The sequence below is a fragment of the Phoca vitulina genome, unplaced genomic scaffold (genome assembly GCF_004348235.1).
Source record: "Phoca vitulina isolate PV1807 unplaced genomic scaffold, GSC_HSeal_1.0 scaffold25, whole genome shotgun sequence".
Taxonomy (NCBI): Eukaryota; Metazoa; Chordata; class Mammalia; order Carnivora; family Phocidae; genus Phoca; species Phoca vitulina.
Genome location: NW_022589728.1, coordinates 21,247,687 through 21,262,052, shown reverse-complemented (window position 1 = coordinate 21,262,052; position 14,366 = coordinate 21,247,687). Strand labels below are relative to the sequence as shown.

Here is a 14,366-nt window from a genome sequence, read left to right as displayed (position 1 = left end):
CAAAAATTTCCCAACAAACAAGAGTCCAGGGCTGGATGGCTTCCCAGGGGAATTCTACCAAACATTTAAAGAACTAACACCTATTCTTCTCAAGCTATTCCAAAAGATAAAAGTGGAGGGAGAACTTCCAAACTCATTCTCTGAGGCCAGTATTATCTTGATTCCAAGACCAAAGACCCCACTAAAAAGTAGAATTACAGAACAATATCCCAGATGAACATGGATGCAAAATTCTCAACAAGATATTAGCTAATCAAATCCAACAGTACATTAAAAGGATTATTCACCATGATCAACGGGGATTTATTCCTGGGCTGCAGCGTGGTTCAATATCCACAAATCAATCAACATGACACACCACATTAATAAAAGGAAGGATAAGAACCATATGATCCTTTCTCAATAGATGCAGAAAAAACATCTGGCAAAACACAGCATCCTTTCTTGATAAAAACCCTCATGAAAGTAGGGATAAGGGGGCGCCTGGGTGGCTCAGTCGTTAAGTGTCTGCCTTTGGCTCAGGTCATGATCCCAGGGTCCTGGAATCGAGCCCCGCATCGGGCTCCCTGCTCCACAGGAAGCCTACTTCTCCCTCTCCCACTCCCCCTGCTTGTGTTCCCTCTCTCGCTGTGTCTCTCTCTGTCAAATAAATAAATAAAATCTTTAAAAAAAAAAAAAAGAAAGAAAGTAGGGATAGAAGGAATATACCTCAACATCATAAAAGCCATATATGAAAGACCCACAGCTATGGGCGCCTGGGTGGCTCAGTCAGTTGGGTGTCTACCTTTGGCTCAGGTCATGATCCTGGCGTCCTGGGATTGAGTCCTACATAGGGCTCCCTGCTCAGCAGGGAGTCTGCTTCTCCCTCTGCCCCTCCCCTTGCTCCTCCCCCTGCTCATGCTCTCTCTCTCTCTCTCTCTCTCTCTCTCTGTCTCTCTCTCTCAAATGGATAAATAAAATATTTTTAAAAAAAGAAAGAAAGGAAAGAAAGAACCACAGCTAGTATCATCCTCAATGGGGAAAAACTGAGAGCATTTCCCCTAAGGTCAGGAACACGATAGGGATGTCCACTCTCACCACTATTGTTCAGTATTGCACTAGAAGTCCTAGCCTCAGCAATCAGACAACAAAAAGAAATAAAAGGCATCCAGATCAGCAAGGAAGAAGTAAAACTTTCATTCTTCGCAGATGACATGACACTCTACGTAGAAAATCCAAAAGAAAACATGCTAGAACTGATATATGAATTCAGCAAAGTTGCAGGATATAAAATCAATATACAGAAATCTGTTGCATTTCCATACACCAATAATGAAGCAGCAGAAAGAGAAATCAAGGAATCAATCCCATTTACAATTGCACCAAAAACCATAAGATACCTAGGAATAAACCTAACCAAAAGAGTAAAAGATCTGTATGTTGAAAACTAAGAATACTTATGAAAGAAATTGAAGACACGAAGAAATGGAAAACATTCCATGCTCCTGGAATGGAAGAACAAATATCATTAAAATGTCTATACTACTGAAAGCAATCTACATATTCAAAGCAATCCTGATCAAAGTAACACCAGCATTTTTCACAGAACCAGAACAAACAAACCTAAAATTTGTATGGAACCAGAAAAGACCCCAAATCGCTAAAGTAATGTTGAAAAAGAAAAGAAAAATAGGAAGCATCACAATCCCAGACTTCCAGCTTATTACAAAACTGTAATCATCAAGACAGTATGGTACTGGCACAAAAACAGACACAGAGATCAATGGAACAGAATAGAGAACCCAGAAATGGACCCCCAACTATATGGCCAACTAATCTTCAACAAAGCAGGAAAGAAATGTCCAATAGAAAAAAAGACCCATCTCTTCAACAAATGGTATTGGGAAAACTGGACAGCTACATGCAGAAGAAAGAAACTGGACCATTTTCTTACACCAAATACAAAAATAAATTCAAAATGGATGAAAGACCTAAATGCAAGACAGGAAACCATCAAAATCCTGAGGAGAAAACAGGCAGCAACCTCTATGTCCTTGACTGCAGCAACTTCTTACTAGCACATCTCTGGAGCCAAGGGAAGCAAAAGCAAAGCAAAAATGAACTATTGAGACCTCATCAAGATAAAAAGTGTCTGCACAGTGAAGGAAACACTCAACAAAACTAAAAGGCAATCAACGGAATGAGAGAAGAGATTTGCAAATGACATATCTGATAATGGGCCAATATCCAGGATCTATGAAGAACTCATCAAAATCAACACCCAAAAAATAATCTAGTTAAGAAATGGGCAGAAGACATGAACAAACATTTCTCCAAAGACATACAAATAGCCAACAGACACATGAAAAAATGCTCAACATCACTTCTCATTAAGTGATTAACCACAATGAGATACAACCTCACACAGGTCAGAATGGCTAAAATTAATAACTCAGAAAACAACAGATCTTGGCAAGGATGCGGAGAAAGGGGAACACTTTTGCACTGTTGGTGGGAACACAAACTGGTGCAGCTACTCTGGAAAATAGTATGAAAGTTCCTCAAAAAGGTAAAAATGGAACTATCCTACAACCCACCAATTACACTAGTAGGTATTTACCCAAAGATACAAAAATGCTGAGTCAAAGGGGAACATGCACTACAATGTTTATAGCAGCACTATCAACAATAGCCAAATTAGGGAAAGAGCCCAAATGGCCATCAACTGATGAATGGGTAAAGAAGTGTGTGTGTGTGTGTGTGTGTATATATATACACATATATATATAAAAAATATTCCATTGTGTGCGTGTATATATACATATATAATGGAATATTACTGAGCCATCAAAAAGAATGAAATCTTGCCATTTTCAGTGCCATGGATGGAACTAGAGTGTATTATGCTAAGTGAAATAAGAGAAAGACAAATATTATATGATTTCACTCACATGTGGAATTTAAGAAACCAAACAAATGAACATAGGGGAAGGGAAGGAAAAATAAGATAAAAATAGAGAGGGAGGCAAACCATAAATGACTCTTAACTATAGAGAACAAACTGAGGGTTGCTGCAGAGGAGGTGGGTGAGGGAATGGGTTAAATGGGTGATGGGTATTAGGAGGGCATTTTTGTGATGAGCACTAGGTGTTATATGTAAGTGATGAATCACTAAATTCTACTCCTGAAACCAATACTATACTATATGTTAACTAACTTGAATTTAAATTAAAAAATAATAAAATAAAATAAAAATTAAAAAATAAAATAAAACTCAGTGGTATGATGTAATAACATTTTGGCCACAGTGAAAGAAAGTACTAGTGAAATAAAAAAAAAAGTCATGAAAAACTTTCACAGAATGTACCACAGAGAGTCAAAAAATAAAAATTCAAAACATCTAACATGCAACATTCATGTTAGATAGTGTGAGATCTAACTTATATTTGCTTGGAGTCCCAGAAGGAAATGTAGTAAAGGAAACATTAGAAAAGATAATGGCTTAGAATTGTGCAGAACTGATGGAAGATAATAATCCACAGAATTAAGAAGACCAGCAAATCCCAAGCAAGAAAAATAAATCTATACCTAGATATTCAGAAACTGTAGAAACCCAAATATAAAGAAAAAATCCTAAAAGCAACCAGAGTAAAAAAAAAAAAAAAAAAAAGATAAAATAATTTTAAAAGAAGAGCAGTAGGCACCTGGGTGCTCAGTTGGTTAAGCGTCTGCCTTCCGCTCAGGTCATGATCCCAGGGTCCTGGGGCCAAGTCCCACATCAGGCTCCCTGCTCAGGGGGGAGTCTGCTTCTCCCTCTACCTTTCCCCCTTGCTCATGATCTCTCGTTCTCTCTCACACTCTCTCTCAAATAAATAACCTTTTAAAAAAATAAAAATTTTTAAATTAAAAAAAATAAAGTAAAAGAACAGCAGTAAGGCTGATATCTAATCGCTGAAGATCAACAATGGAAACCAAGAGAATATAATATGCAGAGACAAAATAACTACTCATTAGAATTCTATAGTCTCTAAAATACCTCTCAAGAAAGATGGCGGTTAAAATAGCCCAAATTCAAAATCTGACTGTAACAAAACAATAGGTTATCCCATTAATATTTGTCTTTATTTTTCCCTTTATCTATAATATATATATTGCTTTTAACAGAATTAAATGCCTTAATAAAGAAAAAGTCGATGAAATTAGACATATGGAAAATCACAGAATTCTCAGGACTTAGATTCCTAGTTTAACTATAAAATAAGGTTTTGAACAAGATAATTCTTTTCTTTTAAGATTTTATTTATTTGTCAGAGAAAGAGGGAGAGAGCACACAAGCAGGGGGAGCAGCAGGCAGAGAGAGAAGCAGGCTCCCTGCTGAGCAAGGTGCCCAACGTGGGACTCGATCCAGGACTCTGGGATCATAACCTGAGCCAAAGGCAGACGCTCAACTGACTGAGCCATGCAGGCATCCCTGAACAAAATGATTCTTAAGGTTATTTTTAGTTCTGCATATGATTCTGTACCTAATTAACCACATGGCTACTGCATTATTACAGTAAAAATTTCTCTAGTTAAATCAATGGTATAAGTAACTTAAAAAATTAAGTGCTCTATCAGAGTTGCAAGTGATAAACTACATTTACATAATCAGATTTGGAATATAAAATAGAAGATAAAAGATTCATAAGACACAGAAATGAATCATTCCCCCCCCACAAAAAGTAAGTACATATCAGAAAAAGTAACTTAATTCAAAGGGACACCTGCACCCCAATGTTTATAGCAGCAATGTCCACAATAGCCAAACTATGGAAAGAGCCAAGATGTCCATCAACAGATGAATGAAGAAGATGTGGTGTATATATATATATAATGGAATATTATGCAGCCATCAAAAAAAACGAAATCTTGGGCGCCTGGGTGGCTCAGCTGGTTAAGCGACTGCCTTCGGCTCAGGTCATGAACCCAGAGTCCTGGGATCGAGTCCCACTTCGGGCTCCCAGCTTGGTGGGGGGCCTGCTTCTCCCTCTGACCCTCTCCCCTCTCATGCTGTTTCTCTCTCTCTCTCAAATAAATAAATAAATAAAATCTTAAAAAAAAAAGAAATCTTGCCATTTGCAACAACATGGATGGAACTAGACGGTATTATGCTAAGCAAAATAAGTCAATCAGAAAAGACAATTATATGATCTCCCTCAAATTTGCAATTTAAGAGAAAAAACGGCGCTGGGTGGTTCAGTCGGTTAGGCGGCTGCCTTCAGCTCAGGTCATGATCCCAGGGTCCTGGGATTGAGTCCCACATTGGGCTCCCTGCTCAGTGGGGAGCCTGCTTCTCCCTCTCTCTCTGCCTGCCGCTCCCCCTGTTTGTGTTCTCTCACTCATTCTCTCGCTCTCTGTCAAATAAATAAAATCTTTAAAAAAAAGAGAGAGAAAAAAAACAGAAGATCATGGGGGAAGGGAGGGAAGAATAAAACAACACGAAGTCAGAGAGGAAGACAAACCATAAGAGACTCTTAACCACAGGAAACAAACTGAGTTGCTGGAGGGGATGGGGGTGGGGGAATAGGATTATGGGGTGATGGACATTAAGGAGGACACATGATGTAATGAGCACTGGGTATTATATAAGACTGATGAATCACTGAACTCTACCTCTGAAACTAATAATACGCTATATATTAATTAATTGAATTGAAATTTAAAAAAACATTCTTTAAGATTTTATTTGAGAGAAAGAGAGCACACAAGAGCTCATGTGTGTGCGTGTGCAAGTGGGGAAGGCAGGGAGGTGGGGGGCAGCAGACTTCACGCTGAGCCAAGCCCAATGCGGGACTGGATCCCACAACCCTGAGATCATGACCTGAGCCAAAATCAAGAGTTGGATGCTTAACCAACTCAGCCCCCCAGGTGCCCCAAGGTAAATTAAAACATCTATCAATGAACCTGGAAAATTCTAACAGTACAGCAATGACTCATATAAGCACGGGTAGTGAAAAGCAAGTAACCTTTGTGCTACATGCAAATAGGGGAACTTTGTACATTTGACTACCCAAATACAGAAAGATAGTTTCTGTTTGCATAAAAGAAAAATAATATTAATGATCAAAAGTGTATGCTCACCTTGTAAAAACTCCTCCTTGCAAGCAATGAAGTAGAAGAAAACAATGCTGATTTTCTTGGCCTGCTTTCTTTAAATCAGCCTTGAACCAAGAATAACTAAAACACTGCACCACAAATGTTCCAAAGAGCATAAAGCTTACTGTTAAAATACCAAAAACATTTTGTCCTTCATAGAAAAACCTGACAGATACCCAGATGTCCACAATTAAATCAGTTATATAGATTATAATGCCAAGAACTGACAACATAAAATTCAATTTAGTGTATTTCATTATGAATCACTATAGTTCTTGGTTATCTACTTTCTTCTCTCACACAAAAAAAAAAAAAAAAAAAAGAAAGACAGAAAAAGAATATTAGTGCATCTGCTACTATAACCCTGAATTTTAATTTCTACTCCCTAAACTTATTCAGAAGAATAAATATTATGAAATTGAAACACTAAAACCAAAGTGACTAATTTTAATTTTCTTTTCTAAATCTCCTATCCAGGTCCAATGTTACAAGACTTTAGTTAATCTTCTGTTTTTCAATGATCTTCATTACAGATGACAACACCTAAAATGAAACATATATAAAAGATCCTAAAAATCTTGAGTATAATATTAAAAACCCTAGGCCATGATTTTATCAAACCTCTACTTTTTCTAAAAATAATATATTACCACTAAATATAGTTCTTATAATAGTTTTGGGAGAGTAAAGCCTCAGTAATATACTTATTAGTTGAAAACTTCCTCTCAGACTACTTACCTTTTAAAAACCATAACCTACTAACAACGATATTTATGACAAGTCCATCTACAGTGGCAAAAAATTAGAAACAATCTGTGTCAACATAAGGAATTGGTAAATAATGGTAGATTCACAAAATGGAATATTACAAGCTACTAAAAAAACAATTAACAAAGGTGCAATAGCTGTGAAAATTCTTAATATAGTCTTTAAATTTTAATTCCAGTTAGTTTACATACAGTTTGATATTAATTTCAGATGTACAATATAGTGATTCAACACTTCCATACAACACCGAGTGCTCATCACAAGTGCACTCCTCAATCTCCTTTACCTATATTTCACCCACCCACCCAACCACGTCCCCTCTGGTAACCATAAGTGTATTCTCTAAAGTTAACTTAATATGGTTTTGATTCAGCAATTCCAACTAAGAATCAAGCCTAGAGAAATAGTCACAAATGTGCACAAAGATATATACTCTTTGCAAAACCTTCTTTATAATAGCAAAAAGTTGAAAACTACCTAAATGACAAATGAGACCTCATTCAATAAAATATGGTACACCATAGTAAAGAATACACCACACAACCTTTAAAAAGAGTGAAGCAGTTTTGTATAAACTGACCTCAGAAGATCTCCAAAATGTATTAAATGAAAAAAAACAAGTGCCAGAAGGATAAATACAGCATTTATGGGTTTTTAATTATATACGGAGAGAGGAAGGAAGTTGGAAGTGGAAAGCAAATGCAACTTCAATCCTGTAATTAATTATTCTTTTATATTGTTGGAATTTTTTACAAAAGACATGTACCCATATATTACTTACATAATCTCTTAAAATAAAAACAATAGTAAATGATACTTTTAAAGAATTTCAAAGACTGGACAAAGTGTTAGCTAACATTTACTTAGCACTATGTGCCAGGCATTAAACTAAACCTTATACATAAAATACCCCCATTTAAATCTTACATCAAATTTAGGAGACAGGTATTACTATAGTGACCTCTATTTTATAAATGTGGGCTGAATGCAATCTACATACAAGATCTGTCTGACGTAGCAGCTGTTCCCATATTTCCTGGGGTGCTTGTGTCTGGGCCCTTTGTACCTGCCAGTGGTGCTTTCTGGTAGAGGCATGGAATCGGTGGCTGCAGCCTCTGGGCTGGGATAAAACTCTCTGTGGATGCAGGGAAGCCAAGCCAGAGCCATGGGCAGTACACTGGTAGCAAATGGACTGACCATTACCACTGTAGGATTTGCAGGCTGTTATGTTTTGCAAGCCATGAAGCATATGGAGCTTCAAGCAAAACAAGTTTTCAAAGTCTACCAAAATCTGCCTTCAGTGGCAGCTATTACAGAGGTGGGTTTGAACACAAAATGCCAAAACAAGAGGCAGCATTAACAGCAGGTGTAAGCTCTACTACCAATACAGGAAAAATAAGAGCTGCTCTTCTACAAATTATGCTTTTCAATCACCCAAACAAGGAAGGATCTCCTTATATAGCAGCCAAAATCAATGAAGCTAAAGATTTACCACAAGGTCAAGCTAAAAAATGAAATAAATGTGCAATGAATTTTAAGTTCCTATTAGTTTATGTTTAAGAGTACCAGCTTTTTATAATAAAATGTCTCAAAGCTTAAAAAAAAATGTTTGATTCAACAGTGTTTTTTTAATTTTCCTAATTGCCAATATTTCATATTAAAATACAGATTTTTCACTGCTATCAAAAAACTGAAAGAGCTGCTACACTAGACTAACATTCCTCCATGAGCAGTGGATGCCTCCTAGGTGGGGCATGCGCTCTCAAGTTCACCACAGTAGCCAGCCACCCCACTGCAGTCATTTCAGCAGCTGGGTCTCAATGCTACTATAGCTACCTACTAGCTGTGTGTCTTCAAACATGTTCTTTTACTTCCCTATGCCTTATTTTCCTTCACTTGAAATATGGAAATAATAATGGCATATACCTCATAGGGTTGTTGTGAAGACTAAGAAAGATGATATATATAATACATATAAACCTCTAGAAAAGTACTTGGCCAACAGAACTCAGTAAATGTTAGTTACCATTACCATACCTTGCCTGCCTGCCTGATCCCTATAAGCATCTAAGTTTGCAATCTTTGACTTCACTTTAAAGGATGTTAAATAAAAAAAAATATGATGGTATGATTGCAAAGCTTTGAAAATACAAAGGAAATATGACTGGAGGAATACAAAAATGTTAACAGTAGTTTTATCTGGGGGAATTAATGGTATTATAGATGAATTTTTTTTCCTCTTCTTCATTTTTTTCTACATGCGTGAACTGAATTGTTTCCCTCCAAAGTTCTTATGTTGAAGTACTAACCACCAATGGACTGTATTTAGAGATGGGTCTCTAAGGAGGTAACTGAGATTAAAAGGAATAATAAAGACAGGGCCCTAATCTGATAGGACTGGTATCCTTATAAAAAGAAGTGACAACAGAGACCTCCCTCCCCCACACCCCACACTCCCATACACACACAGGAGAGTCTACGTGAGGATGCAGCTAGGAGGCAGTCATCTGCAACCCAAAGAGAGCTAGGAGGCAGTCATCTGCAACCCAAAGAGAGAGGTCTCCCAACAAACCAACCCTGCTGGCACCTTGATGTTGGACTTCTAGTCTCCAGAACTGTGAAAAAATATGTCTCTGTTGTTTAAGTCACATAGTCTGTGGTTATTCTGTCATGGCAGCCCAAGTAGACTAACACCCTACATGTTCTATAAAGAATGTTTATTACTTTAAAAACCAGGAGGTGACAGTGTTACTGAAAACTCACACAACATAATACTTACACTGTTCTTGTCATTTTACCGCTTATAAGTATTTTGTTTAAAAGTTTTCAAAATAATATTAAAAGGTATTTCACTCTTCTTAATGAAAAAAAAAAATTTCACTATCACTACTTTTCCTGACAAGAATGCTGTGGCCAACAGGACGGAAAAAAATAATTTTAAAATCTGAGTTTTCCCAATCTAGCAGGCCATGAATTTCCATGCGGTAAGTTTCTTATCTTAAAATGAAAGACATCACAATCAGAGAAAGTCAATTATCATATGATCTCACTGATATGAGGAATTTGAGAAACAAGACAGAGGATCGTAGGGGAAGGGAGGGAAAAATGAAACAAGACGAAACCAGAGAGAGAGACAAACCATAAGAGACTTAATCTCAGGAAACAAACTGAGGGTTGCTGGAGTGGAGGGGGGTGGGAGGGATGGGGTGGCTGGGTGGTGGACATTGGGGAGGGTATGTGCTATGGTGAGTGCTGTGAATTGTGTAAGACTGATGAATCACAGACCTGTACACTGAAACAAATAACATATTATACGTTAATAAAAAAAAATGAAAGACATCATGCCCAACATAAGCATAGAGTTTAGGAGGATGAGATTTAATCAGAAGGCTCTGTTCAATTGAATTAAATACTTACTTAGAACTTACCATGTGCTGTTTTAGGCTTTGGGGATATATCAAATGACAGACAAAAAAAATCCCTGCCCTTGTGGAACTTACATCCAAACAGAGAAAGATAGTCAATTAACAATAAAAATTAAGTGAATTAAATATTATATTGGAAGGTGATAAGTGCTATGGAAAAAACAACCCTAGGAGTTGGAAGTAGAGACAGGCACATCATGAGTTGCAATTTTAATTAGAATGTTCAGGACAGAGAGAACCTGGGTGGTTTAGCCAGTTAAGTGTCTGACTCTTGATCTCAGCTCAGGTCTTGAATGGTCAGGACAGGACTCACTGAGAGGATGGCATATAAGTAATGAAATTAGTCATGTAGATATCATGTGGAAAAGCTTTCCAGATATAAAGAACAGCTAGTTTGAAAATCAAATGTACTAGATTTCAAATATGTCCTCCAGAAACGAAAGTTCTACAAAATATTGGCAAATTCCTTACCATGGTTATACTGGATGTGTTCAATGTGCATCCAAGTCCTGTTCTAATATCATTCTAAAAAAATATAATTTCTTAAGCTTCACTATCTAGAGAGGGAAAAGAACATCACATATATAATGGAAAAATAGATAGTAATAACAGTAGCTATCATTGCTGAGTGTTTACTATGTGTGAAGTGTTTTACATACATTTTATTTAATCCTCACAAATCTCTATGAGAAGGGTATTATTGAGCAAAACACTGAGGCTTAGAGATATTGGGTATTTAGATGAGTTATCTCTAATGAGTAAACTGATTTTAGGGGTCCCTGGGTGGCTCACCCCGTTAAGCGACTACCTTCAGCTCAGGTCATGATCCCAGATCCTGGAATCAAGCCCCATGTCAGTCTCTCCGCTCAGCAGGGATCCTGCTTCTCCCTCTCCCTCTGCCTGCTGCTCTGCCTGCTTGTGCGCTCTCTCTCTCTGTCAAATAAATAAATAAAATCTTTAAAAAATAATAATAATAAATTAAAAAAATAAACTGATTTTAATGTAGATAATTTCCTTAACACTACAGACTATAATACCTAAGCACTCCACTCCATGTGTATATTTCTTAACCATTCTCCCCAAAAAGAGAGTTTCCTTTACCTGGCATGGATATGGAAAACACTAGCAGTTTTGAAATAAATTTACAAGATGAGAAAAATAATTTCTAAGAAACTTGGAAATTCCATTATTAGCAAAACATCAGATTCAATAGACTAAGTGGCAACATCTCTATTCCTAATTTAGTCAAGCAGAACATAATGCCAACCGGAAAGAAAACGACACAGCAAGGAAATAAATATAGCAGCTCTCATAAAGAAGGCCCACACCTCTTTCAATAACCACATAGTTCTGTAACTTGTATGAAGGCTAGTTCATCTCTATCCCTACGGTTAATCACTGTTCCAATTATCACCTTAGGAGAAATAATAATACCTATAAAATTTGACTTTATAAAGAATTTGTGACACTTGCTGACTTAATAGGACAGTTTCAATCCAGCTTCACTGAGAGGTCAACCCAGCTACATGGCTAACTGGCTGGCAGCCAAGACACATAACCTTTGTCCACCGTACATGATCTCTTTGTAATAAAGCAGACGTTTGAAGAAGTAAAAACTAGCAAACTTTCATTTGTCAACCAAATTCAACACACAAAAAATACAGACTTACTTGTCAAGTATAAAAAGCCTTCTTTAACTCAAAGTCTCTTCTGGAAAATCTTCATCCTGGGAATCTTTTATTTCTTCTTCACTGAAAACAAGTTATCATTAAAGGGCATGTAAACCTTTAAGAACGAATACTAAAATGAAACTGAAATCATCTGTTAGTCATATGTGGGATTTTCTCATCTAGTGATAAGAGAGTTTATATCATTGCAACTACAGTACACCCCTTTATAACTATCACATTAGGAGAATGAATAACTTCTCCTCCTCTCACAGGTTGACTAGGTTACAAGGTTTTACTGTATTCAAAATTTAAGGTTTTTTTTAAGATTTTATTTATTTATTTGAGAGAGAGAGAGCACAGAGGGAGAGTGAGAGGGAGAAGCAGACTCCCAGCTGAGCAGAGAGCCTGACGTGGGGCTCGATCCCAAGACCCGGAGATCATGATCTGAGCCGTAGGCAGATATTTAACTGACTGAGCCACCCAGGCGCCCCTCAAAATTTAAGTTTTAAGAAAATACAAAATTTAAGTTTTAAGAAAATACAAATCCAAGTAGACAACAAGTGTTTGAAAAGGAGAGAGAGATTCTTACATTTGAAGTACTCTGATAATTTACAAAGTATTTTTAACTTAATCCTACCTACCTTTTTCAAACTGTATACCTTCTTAAACCCTATGCCCCAAGGACATGATTGTTGGTTTCTGTTCCCAAAATAAATACTACAGTTGTTCTATTTCCAAGCCTTTTCTCAAGATTCTTTATTGTCTAGAATGTTCTTCCTACCTCCACCTACCTGATCAAGTTCTATCAGTCCTTTAAGAGTGAGCTCAAAACCCCACAACCTTTAAGCTTTTCCAGATATTCCCAATTAATTTGATTCTCCCCTTCCTCCTTGCAATCCTATCACTTCAGCTATACTTCTCTAGGATTTACTCACATGTACTTTAAAATAAGATAATACACATCTCCTTTCTGGTTATAAGACTCTAGAAAGCCAACTATCATTTTAACACCCCCCACATGTCTACAATAATACTGTGCATACTGTAGGTAGATGATAAATGATTATAAATACAACTGAACAGAATATAAAATCTTTGGGGTTTGGTTTTGTTGTTTTTTTTTACTTTTTTGAGGGGGGGTTTTGGTGGGCAGCAAAGTTTATTGAGCGATACAAAGCTCCCGAAGAGGGAGGGGACCCAAGAGAGTTGCCCAAAATCTTTCCTCTTACTTCTTAGAGAAGAGCTTAAACTTCAAGTCACATTACTAAACATATCCACAAAGACAATTTTGTATTAGCAGCCTAGATCTCTCTTCTGAGCTCAACCCATATATATCCAACTCTCTATAGATTTCTTTACAAGTATATCCCACAATCATCCCAATTTCAATTTGTTTAAACCAAGTTCACTACCCAACCTCTCTTCCCCCTCTTCTGTCGGTAGCTCCTTGTATGACTCAACTGAAGTCACTTAAGTTTTAAATTATCTGTTGGGTCCATTTGGCAGATGAAGAGCTTGGCAATGAATTAAAAGAAAGAGAGATGGAAGCCACAAGGGAAATTCTACATTAAAACAAAAAGTCAAGGAATAAAAGAATGGAACTGCCCACAAGTCCCAGAAATTACTGTTCCACCCTCTTCTCAAAGGTTTGTTGACTTTCCAGCACAAGGTTTTTTAAAAAGGAAAATGGGGGTAGCTTCCTGGCTGAATAGCCATTAAGTGATGGCTACGAATAAATAAAACTGGGAGTTGAAAATGCCTGATGTGGGGAATTTTGATGGTTCTTCCAAACATTTTTAAACGGGCATATTGCCCTTTCAGCAAAGGTTTTTGAAACATTTTTCCATTAAAAGTACATCTTTGAAAAAAAAAAAAAAAAGTACATCTTTGAGACACAAGGCAAAAAAATTTGTCACACATAAAATAGGTGTGTCTTTCAAGAAATCTGGAATATTAAACTAATGATTTGTAAAATAAATACTGTACAAATTAATAGTAGTCTTTTCTTCAGAAATACCTGCAAAAAGGTGTTAAAATATGTTTCCTAAATTTTAGAACCACAAGTATCTGTGTCAATTTCTCACTTGTTTTGAAAAAGACTTGTTTTGAAAAAAAAAAAGATTTCTCACTTGTTGGGACAGTGGATATGTCCTATATCTCTTTTGAGGTAGTTTATAGACAACTATCCTAACTCAATGAAATGGATCATAGGATTTCCTTCAGGTAAACTGTAAATCGTTTTTGTTGTTGTTGTTTAATAGGGACGGGTAATACTGGGATAGTCCACGCTTAGCAGATTAGAAAAGGACTCCTCGTGGAGAAAATAACTCCTATCTTGGGGACGAAACTCCTCAAGGCCGATCTAGGTCTCTGGGCAGGAACAAAGCAC

General features: G+C 36.8%; 1 protein-coding gene and 1 pseudogene across 1 annotated transcript in view; one reads left to right on the top strand and one right to left on the bottom strand.

Annotated features, from left to right (window-relative positions):
* The window catches only part of XKR9 (XK related 9), an 81,806-nt gene that overhangs the window by 22,388 nt on the left and 45,052 nt on the right, over positions 1-14,366 (bottom strand). Inside the window, exons 3-4 of the mRNA XM_032421742.1 lie at positions 11,978-12,058; positions 6,100-6,657 (exon numbers count right to left, since the gene is read on the bottom strand). Of these exons, the coding sequence (XP_032277633.1) occupies positions 6,100-6,371 (272 nt within the window). The 5' untranslated portion in view covers positions 6,372-6,657; positions 11,978-12,058. The remainder of the gene's footprint in view (positions 1-6,099; positions 6,658-11,977; positions 12,059-14,366) is intronic.
* On the top strand, positions 7,852-8,412 carry LOC116643021 (annotated as a pseudogene).